The sequence below is a fragment of the Calliopsis andreniformis genome, chromosome 6 (genome assembly GCF_051401765.1).
Source record: "Calliopsis andreniformis isolate RMS-2024a chromosome 6, iyCalAndr_principal, whole genome shotgun sequence".
Taxonomy (NCBI): domain Eukaryota; kingdom Metazoa; phylum Arthropoda; class Insecta; order Hymenoptera; family Andrenidae; genus Calliopsis; species Calliopsis andreniformis.
In genome coordinates, this window is record NC_135067.1 from 16,839,379 (window position 1) to 16,849,912 (window position 10,534).

General features: G+C 47.3%; 1 protein-coding gene across 1 annotated transcript; it reads left to right on the forward strand.

The window, feature by feature from the left end:
* Positions 1–6,608: 6,608 nt before the first annotated feature.
* On the forward strand, positions 6,609–9,974 carry LOC143180986 (uncharacterized). The gene has a single exon (XM_076381099.1). The coding sequence runs from the start codon at positions 6,609–6,611 to the stop codon at positions 9,972–9,974; it is 3,366 nt and encodes a 1,121-aa protein (XP_076237214.1).
* The last annotated feature ends 560 nt before the right edge of the window (positions 9,975–10,534 follow it).

Consider the following 10,534-nt stretch of genomic DNA (forward strand, 5'->3'; position numbering starts at 1 on the left):
GCAGGATCCGTGAAGCGCCCATGTGGCACGTGGTCCAGCGACATAGGCTACTCATCCACATTTTTTTCCCCTTTTTCTTTCTTCGTCAGTAATTCGACCGTCCGAGAGGGAGAGAGGAAAAAAATGCAACAGGGAAGCTGACCAGCCTGTGATCGCGCGCGTGCCACGAAAATCTATCCGGTATGATTTTTTTTCAAGTCCACTGAACAAAGACGCGAACAAGCCCCACGAAGAGGAGTAGCCGATTAGCGCGAAGATAGCGCGACAATTCGATTTTTGGGAAGCCATCGCTTTCCTTTGTCGTCGAAATAGTATCGGCGCCATAGTTCCGCCTGCAACAAGCATAAGCAACGAGGCAACAACGTCGAGTGGGAAAGCAAGCACCGGCGGACAAGAGTCCGCGGACCGCCAATTGAAATGCATCATGCGATTCGAAATTATTGGTCTACGACTCGCAGCGCTCCTCGCGTAATATCATTAATTTCGAACAGGCAACGCGCGGGCCCGAACCAACTTCATTATCATTATCAATACCGCATAGAATCGCGTGACAAGTGCGCGACCGCAAACCGGAACACCCCAGCGTACGCTTGCACGTATATACAGGTTTCTGGCCAGCCGCTCTAATTTGTCCTTTACATTATGTACGATCTCGATTGGAGAAAGAGCGCGTTTCGCGGGACAGGTGTGGTATAATGAGCGGCACGATCAAATTGCGAGTAAAGTGTCACTCGTCAGACCGGAAGAAGAATCGTGGCTACGGAGCAATTTTATTACAAATTAAAACAACTGTAAACGAGATATGTTTCGCTTCACTCGGTCGATTATTCATGGCGAGCAGAGTTAAGGTACAAAGAATCTCGACCGTTCGTCGGATCTCGTCTCGACGGTCTCGAAACAAGGATCCACGAGAAAATTCGGTTTCCTCCCTTAAAAGGGTTTCGGTGGAATTTCATTCTGGAAAGTAGCCTCGTAAAGCATCGGGAGAGCAGCGGAAGAGCAATGGAGCGGTCGCCTCGTCATCGTGCAAGTTCCCCCGAGTACTTTTCCAAAAAAAAGAAAAAATACCTCCGGTTCGGGGAGGTGCGAGTGTATCGCGCGAGATTCTGCGCGTCATTTCCCGTGGAATGGAAGGAAACTCCTGAGAGAAGGCTCCGTACCAGTTCGGACTTGTCCGTGAGGCTAAACTAATTTGCTGCGCGAGGGTAGTCGCCGGGTTGGAGCTTGAAGTGGGGTGACACGGGGTCGGGGCAGATGGAAAGTTCGAGGGGGGGATGAAGGGGATAGTCATCTGATTCCGCGCGGTGGGAGAGAACCGAATTCCGAGTGACCAGTAAAAATGCCACCCCCTCCCCACTCCCTCTTGTTCCCACTTTCCTTCACTTTCTCTTTCCGCTTTGCCTTCTTCCCTCCTCCCTCCCTCGTGCCTCCCTTCTCTTTTAGACGTCTCTCCCTCGTCGGGCCTACCTTAGGGCTATAGAAACGACTGTGAACTGGGGTAAAAGACTGCTCGTGCTGAGTCGCAAGAAGGACGGGTGATAGCTTCGAAACGCGTGTGTTGGTCGGCGCGTGGGCGGGGGCGCCTTTTTTAACACACGTGTGTGCAGGTGCGTAAGTCTGAGAGAGGAGGAAGTGCCTTAACGAAGAAGGACTTTGTCAGTGACGGTGCTCCTTCTCTGAAGACCCTTCGCTTTTATCGTTTATCGGGGTTAATAGTCAGGAATGTTCCCAGCTTTCCGTGGATGAACTTCCTCAAATTTTCGGATTAATATTAAGGGAAGAAACACGAATGACAGTTGCAAATATCGCTTTCCTATAATACTTCTGAAAATACTTATCGGAAAAAAGTGGTAGCAATGTTTTAAAAAAATGTATGAGTGTTAATTATTATTTAATTTAGTGGAATGTTAAAATTCGAAGGAAAAGAAAAATTCGGATTCAAAGGAAACCCAAGGAGCCAACGGACCCTACCAAGACGTCGTCCCTGACTTTGAAAGAGGGTGGCAAGGAGTAAGGGGTGAGTTAGCTGGAGGGACTAGAGGCGAGGAACAGGGGCTGGTAGCGGGGATTGGGGGTTGAATCAGCGCGGGGGTGTATGGGGGAATTAGTAGATGGTCGTGGACAATGTGGGGGATACTTTCTCATATCAAGTATGGCCGCCATCGTGGCACGATGGCCAAAACAATAGTAAGTAGAGAGACCCGCAGGCGGTCGACGTTCCTCGCAATCGTTACTTTTCTTTCTGTTTTGCTAACTTTCAGTTTCGGTTCTGTTCACTCGCGACAACGAGAGGCAACGCTTTTATACACGTTTTCCTATTGTTTTTCTTTTCCTCTCTGGTCTTTCAGTGCGCAGTGAGTAAAGTGATGTTATCGTCGTTATCGTCGCCGTTATCGGGCACGAGCTCGTGCCTCATTCAATGAAAACGATTCATCATCGTATCATGACAATTAACAAATGGATAACGACAAGAAATCGACCAATTGCGAATATTCGGGGCTCTTTCACGTGGCGAAGTCGCTATTAATGACGGTAAGTGTTGCACGACACGTCGTATATTTTTGGGGGATTGTATAATGTGTCAAAGTGAACGATAAACGAGCAGCACTGTTTTTAAACATTTTTTAACGATTAGTCAGCGGTTATTGACGAGAATTACAGTGGTTAAAAATGAAAAATGAGTATCGATTGAAGCGGTTTCCTTCGTGCATACAGAATAAGAGATAACTCGCATAAATGCAAAAATATTTGCAATAAGATGCGTGTATCGACGGCTCTATCTACACAATTTTGCGCTTGTTTTCCTTGTTGAATTAAGAATACCAACAGCGCGTGCTATTAATTCACTCTGTCAGTGGGAAAAATCCGAAATAAACAATGATAACCGCAGTGGAATTTCTGAAACGACACTACACCGTCGCCCATTCGGAGAAGACTAAAAGACCGTCCGATATCCGACGACGTCTTTTGCATGCGAATACTCCACGTGGTTCATCTGACGACACGCATTGCGCAGATCCGACTTTCCGCGATCCCCACCTTTATGCGAATCACACCTTTTACCATAGTGTTGCGATCCCAGGTATGAATATCACGTTAACCAGCCAACATTATCGCCATTTGAATGTGTTTGTTTTCGCGGTATCGTGTTTGTATCCATCGCTGATATCGAAACGTGAAATATGTTTAAATACAACTTATGCTTAAAAACTTGAAAGAATATTCAATTTATGTATATTTTGTGTTTACAAAACGATAAAATTTTATAGAGATAAGCCTTTGTTTAAAAAAGTAAAAAACAAGTATTCTAAATGTCCTATAATGCTATCATCGTAGGAATTGCAAATTGGTGAAGAATTTCAATTACTTTAAGAGAATATCTTACTTTACATCTCGCTTCGTGACTGAATTCATGCATTCTGTTTATAAATTCATATATTCCAAACTCAGTTTAAAGTAACTTATGTAAGTTGCACAATTAGTTACTGTCAAATAGCAATTGCAACGCGGCACGACTCCGACAGGAAAAGCCGTACACGCGGGGATGTGGAATCGCGTTGGGCATTTAAAGAAAAGGCGGTTGGGTGGATAGATTTTCAGGTCTGGCGCGATGATATTTGTCTTGTTTAAGGGCAGACTTATGCGCGTGTGCGGACCAGTGAAGTTCGCTGCTCGATCAATAGGCCTCTACTGAAATCACATATAAACGCACTCGCGCGCACGCACGTACACACGCTCGCGTTCTCGACCGCACGCACTCATGTTGGCGGTCCAACGAGCACATGCACGCGAGGGTCAACGCAAAAAGTTCGCGAGCTTTTCTTTCGACATCGGGAAAGAAGAGGAAAGAACAGGGATGATCGAACGACCCGTTCGGAACTTCTATAATTTGCCCTTCCCGTCTTATCGATTCCAGAAATTCCGGGTTCCATCGCCGTTTCCTCTCGCCGTTAAGTCCATTGTTAACAATTTTATCATCCACGTTTCCCGATTACGTTTCCCGCCCTCCATTCCGCTGTCTTTTACGAATACATGACTTCCGAGAAGCGTCAACGAAGAAAACATTGCAGCGAAACCGCGACGTATTGAACAACTTGACCGAGAATTTCGTATCGCCGTTTCGTAGAATCGTATCGATTGCATGCATTCAATTATTAATTACGATAAGCCGGTGGACGCCGAAACGCATAATTTATCGTGCCATCGTTTTGCGAGCGGCCAGCTGCTGATGGTACGCATATGTTCTCGGCGTCGTCGTCATTTCGACGAGTCAGAACGTTGTTTACCCTGTGACAGTACGCCCACGCAATGACGTTCGCAAAACGATTCAAGGGAGCGAAGAGAAAGCATATGCAACGTGTGTGCGTCCACGGTAATGCCTCCTCTGTCGGTCCCTTCGTCGTGGGCCTCGATGGTGGTTATTTCCCTCCCTCCCTTTCATCGAGCTTTCTACTCTCTAACAACATGTTTTTCTCGACACCCTTTCGAGAGTAAGGAGAAATCCCCCTCGGTCCCCTTCCCGTTCATTCGCTGTCATTCATCCAATTTTGGGTAGAAACGGTGCAGAGGCTTTTCCACAATATAACCGAACCGAGTTACTGCCATACGGGCGTATTTACGCGTATTTTTCGAAAATCCGTCAAATGTTGCGCAGAAATGCGGGTTTCGCAGCTCACACCCCCCCTGCTTTACTCCGCCTGTTTTCCAACCCCCGCGTAATCCAATTTCCGTAGGCTGACACACGGGCGGCCAAATTTCAAATAATGACCCACGTCCTCTTCGATTCAAACGTACATAGCATGCACTCGTGTAACATGCAACAACGAACTTCCATTAGTAGAGGATTAGGACAATATATTTCTGTTGACTTTAGGGCGCAGAAAGCGATATCTGTTGTACTATAAATAAATTATCGAATTAAATATAAAAAAGAAATTTCAGCAAATTTACATATGGTTTACTGATCAAGTAATCTAATCAAAACTCATTGAGATAAGTCTGACATTTATTGAATAATGAATATTTATTACCGATAATTGGTTAAACGATTATACTGACTGAGTGAGACTGATTGGTGATATTCGAATCGAGCCGAAATCGATCGTGTCGTTTCGGAAATCATCTGTTTAGGGAATGTAGCGAACGCTGGTTCGTTAAAGTGGTGGGGGATATTTGTGTGGTGGCTCTTTGAAGGTGGTAGGGACGAAAACGATGTGACAGGCCCTTCATAGGGCACCGTGGCTGCACCTAACAGTAACCTGGGAGAGCCCAAAGAGGCGTAAGCCTAGTCGAGTGCTATAGATTAGCACCTCTCCGGGATCTTTAAATTTCCTTTCGATCAGTCGCCGACAGCTGTTCGTTTCGGTAGTCGAGCAAGCATATACCTTGTTTACCTTCTTCCGTCCTTCTTAGACTATTATCGATCCTCTCGGTGAGTCTAATCAATCGACGTTACCGTCTTAATCTCTTCTTCGATCCTGTCACTCCGTCGAAATCATAAAACATATCACATGCTTCGTTCTTTCGAGAGCTCGTTTGACCAACGTCATCCAAAGGTAACCCCTCGGTTTACCACCCTTTCGTCAATGCCCACGTGCCAATGACGGTTCGCCACTCGTCCTGGACGACTTGGAGGAAAAGAAAGGCGAACGGATGGTTGTCGTCTGTGTCTCCGTGCGTTCTCAACGAAAAAGTGGTGCCTATGAGCGAATCGTGCGATAAAATTACGCGATAAAGTTTCACGTGACAATCGATGGAATTGTGGTGGTTTCGAGCTGTTTTATTTACATTAGACGACGCTCATTGGACGGCCGTTGAACACGAAGATGCACGGTTGGTGATCTTGAAATGAAGGCGATCGATACCTTTGTTGGATAGGACTCTTCACTGGTAAGGAAAAGCAAGTGTCCTCGCGCTCGTTTACTCCTCCACGTGGAATATCGATTTTTCTTTTCTTCGTTGTAATTCTATAGTTTCATCCTTTTCATGTTTGCTCGTCCCCATCGCGATGCCTCCACGCGTGGCGTGCGCCATCGCCAACGCGTATCGGCACAGTTCAACGACCCGGCTATTATTTCGTGACAGAGGCATGGGTCTGTCAACTTCAATCAGTAATTACGGAGCTTCTGAAATGCATATTCGTACTATCCTCCAAATACAGCCCCAATACCGAACCGTACACATGAGTCATATAGCACGTTCCCCAAACGTCTCCCTTTTCTGACCGCGTCCATTCGCATATAGGGTATTCCATCGTGCCTCCGTCTATTCTCTCTCCTTCGCTCATTAAGCTATTCTATTTTCATTCGTGTCCAGAGCTACACCCAGGGTAATCGTATCCATCGTATAGATCCATTGAAAACATTGGAATTAGGGATAAAATTTCAGAATCCATTACCTAGCGCGAACACAAGATATCCTGCCTCATGTTTCTTTTTTTTCGCACTATTGCGCAGTGAGGAAATAGAACGTTACTCGCCGACCGTCGGCTACGATAGAAACGTAACAGATAACCGAAGAGAAAACGATTTTTGTTGAACAGATAAAGAAGATCTAAGGTCATAGGCCACGGCCTGTCACTCAGGAGCAGCGACAGGACGTATTCAACGATGGCACACGAGACGACGATATCGGAGTTGACGGAACTGGACAGCGACGGATCGAGTTGCGGAGAACGTGACGGCAGGAAACGTAGACGTGTCGACATAGATGCAGCGGGGCCGAAGAAGAGGCGGAAACAAACAACCCCCGTAAGATTCTCCTCCACGATGATGGCGCACGGGATAAACGAGGAGTCGAACGAAGATGAGGACGAGGACGGGGGCAGCGAAGGTAAGCTGTCGTCGCAATCGCCCATACCGAGCCGATCAACTCTAGGGGACGAGAATCTCAATAATGAGTTCCGTTGCCAGTACTGTAGTCAGTTTTTCGATAGCAAGGACACGCTGAACGTCCACCTCGATAACGAGCACGGTTCCGCGAACCAACTAGCCCCACAGAATCTCAGTAGCCCCTCGAACGCGGCGATAAAGCTGGAACCGTCTCAGCAACTGGACCAATCCGAGAATCCCGTTAACCTTCTTAGCGTAAAGAATTTCGCGTCGAGCTGGCTGGGTGCTGGACAACAAGTGCAGTCGCAGATGCAGCCGCATAATGAAGAATCCTGGCTCTCTCCCGCGAACCAAATCCCCGCGTTACCAAACCATTTGCAAGCCCTCTCCAGCTTTCCTGGCGCCTTGGCGCAGTATTTGCCTCTACCTACATTCCCTCTGACCGACGCTAGCCATATCGTCAGACCCTCGCTGGGACCAACGCCCGTGAGGATCTTTAATCCAGACGCGTACTGTGACCTGTGCAACAAAGAGTTCTGCAACAAGTATTTCCTGAAAACGCACAAGGCGAACAAACACGGGATCTACGCTGACTCGCCGGGATCTAGCGTGATAGATAATAACGCCACTGGGTCCCTTTATTCTGGAAGCTTCCCTGGAAACTTGGTGAAGTTGGAACCTCCAGCGACCCCACCGACGTCTACTGTCGCTTGCGATCTGTGCCAGAAACGGTTCAAGAACGAGGAATCAGTGCGTAAGCACAAGCAGAAGATGCACACCGAGCTGGTAGAACAGATACATGATCCACAGATCCCTCTGTCGAAGAACGAAGAGGATAGAGAGACAGCTGGGGACAGTCCTGGGGGTATGCTCTTCAAGCAGGAGTATGGGATCGAACAAGAAGACGCGACGTTTATGCCAGCACCTAGACACCTATCTCCTCAATCGATTCAGCAGGCAAGAGACGCCGGGTTCAGCGCTGACAGGCTGCGTCGGTTGGGAGTAATGAACCCAGATGCATTCTGCGAGTTATGCTGCAAGGAGTACTGTAACAAGTACTTTTTGCGGACACACAAGATGAAGAGACATGGCATCATCGTCCAGGAAAATGAGAAGTCGCCTAGTAACCCAGGATCGACGGCTACTTGGCATCAGGTGCAGACCAGCCCTTTGAACTTGATCGTGACGGAGAACACTAGTAGCACGGAGTCGAGTGAGCGAACAGGAGACGATTACGAGTGCAAACCTTGCGGAATACGCTTCCAGACGGTTGGTCTGTATCAAGCGCATTGTCGAAAGATGCATGAGAGCGAGGAACAGCAGTCGCCCAAGCAAGCATGCGAGCTGGATACGCCTGACCTAAGGAACGATTCGATCTCTGAGGATCTACAGAAGTTGCAGACGATGCTGTTACAGTTGAATGGATTGAAGTCTGGCAAAGGGTTATCTTGCACTGTGTGTGGGAAAGAATGCGAGTCTAGGGCTGCTTTGCATATTCATATGGTGACGGAGCACGGGACCATTGCTGAAGATTCGACGTCCTCGCCGCAAGATAAGTCACCCGTGATCGCGACATCCGCGTTCTGTGGACTGTGTGGAAAGGACTACCAGAATCAGGATAATCTTAGAAGACACGTGGCGGAGGAGCACCAGCCTGCGATTTCGAGTTCTGTTCCTCATGTTCCTACTCCTACTACTACTGCTACCACCACCAACTCGACTCCGACTAGTCAGCCTACATCCGAGAAGAAGGTGACGTCCATGACCCCAACCTCGAGCTACTGTGAGATTTGCAATAAGGAGCTGTGCAACAAGTATTTCATGAAGACACATATGCAGAGGATGCACGGGATTGAGATAGAGAATGGAGCCCAAATTGGCGGCGTGATATGCAATATCTGCAACAAGGAACTCTGCAGCAAGTACTTCTTGCGAGTGCATAAGCACAACACTCATGGGATCGTAGACGAGAACACCAGTGGCTCTATCAAACAGGAATCTCACGACGCGACGAACGCGGAGGATGCCGCGTTGAAGCCAGAACAGCTGGGAGATCTAAGTCACAGATATTTCACCCACTTTACAGAAGTTTGTCCTATCTGTAGCAGAAGGTTCCGCAGTATAAAGTGGCTGAAAGCCCACTTGATGGGTGACCACGGGAAAGCTGGCATTGACAAATGGCGCGAAATGGAGCAACAGTATCAAGCGACATCGCGATCGGGAAATAGAGTGACGAATGCGTCGAAAAATATTCAGGGTACGAATTTGAAGATACCAAACGGGTTTGAACTCTCCCAGCAAAATAAGTCTGCTGATTACAGTAGCTTAGGGAATCAGGTACTGTCCACTTTGCTTGGATCAGCTTCGGAGGATCAACAGTTAAAGAGCTATCGATGCTCCTATTGCAATTTTACAACCACTGTGCTACCGTTCCTCTTTTTACACGAGAGATCTCACATGAATTCCCAAGAGAACGTGGAAAGCGAGAGGACTCTTCAGTGTCCGATTTGCTCGCAAGCTTTCCATCAACCCGAGATGCTGCATCAACATCTGCTCACGGTGCATCAATTTCCAACCTTGCTCTCTCATTTTCAACCCTCGATTCTGAATAATTTAGGCCTGGACTCCGAGAGACTAAACGACGTCAAAGAGAAACGCGATCAAGAGGTGAAAGAGGACCTTATCGGGAACAGTCCGCAATTCACTTCCAATCAAACTGTCCCTGAATCGATCCGAAGCCAACGACAGGACGACACGGCGGTTCAGGTGACTCCTCAGGGTGTGTACAAGTGCGCGCAGTGTGGCTATGCGACCACCAATTTGAACAGAATCAAGAAGCACGTCAGAAAGGATCACAAAGCGATCGGTGATCCCACTGACAGCGTGATCGCCGAGCTGAGCAAAACTCTGAAAGACGTTGCCAATAGACACAAGATGCCTGCATGTTACGCAATGCCGCAGGATATGAACTCGAATCCTGACAAGACGATCATGCAGCCATTTCTGATCGAAGAACAGGATATGTTGCAAGTTGGCGAAGAATCCAGCTCGGAGAAACGATTCGCATCTGCGTTGGTCTATCTGCCAGTCAAATCGCGAATCAGTAATGCACTGACCGCGTCCTTCACCCTCAGTCCTGCTTGAAACCCACCCCCTTTCCTATACCCTTAGATTTCATAACTCGCTCCTGCGTCTGCGATTTGAGCACGTGTCATTGGTTCCTATTTAACGTATAAGGAAATAGGTAGGGAAAGTTTATATATTTTTCATATACCGCTGTGGCTCGACGAGAGTCCCATTCATTCATTATTTAGCGTACACGTACTTCTACGAAGGAATGATTCACTGCGAGAATTCCCTAGATCGCGCGAGAAGTTTGCGAGGATAATGGCTCTCGATATTTACTTAAGAACTTTCGCCGTAAATCTTTGTCGCGCAGTGAATGATAATCTAAGAAGTTTTCCATGAAGACTTTATATATATTCGTGCATTCGCCTATATTCTCGCTTGTTTGACGATTTCATTTTTTTTCTATTTATTATATATAACGACGAGTATTCGATGAATAGTATTTATTGAAGGCCAGTGGAACACTTTCATTCAGTCCCCTTTTTTTATGCAGAAGAAGGTGACAGAAGGGTCCCGCGTTTGAAAGCCACGTTGTTATACCGTTCCAGTTCGGGAACGTATTTGTAAATAGCTAT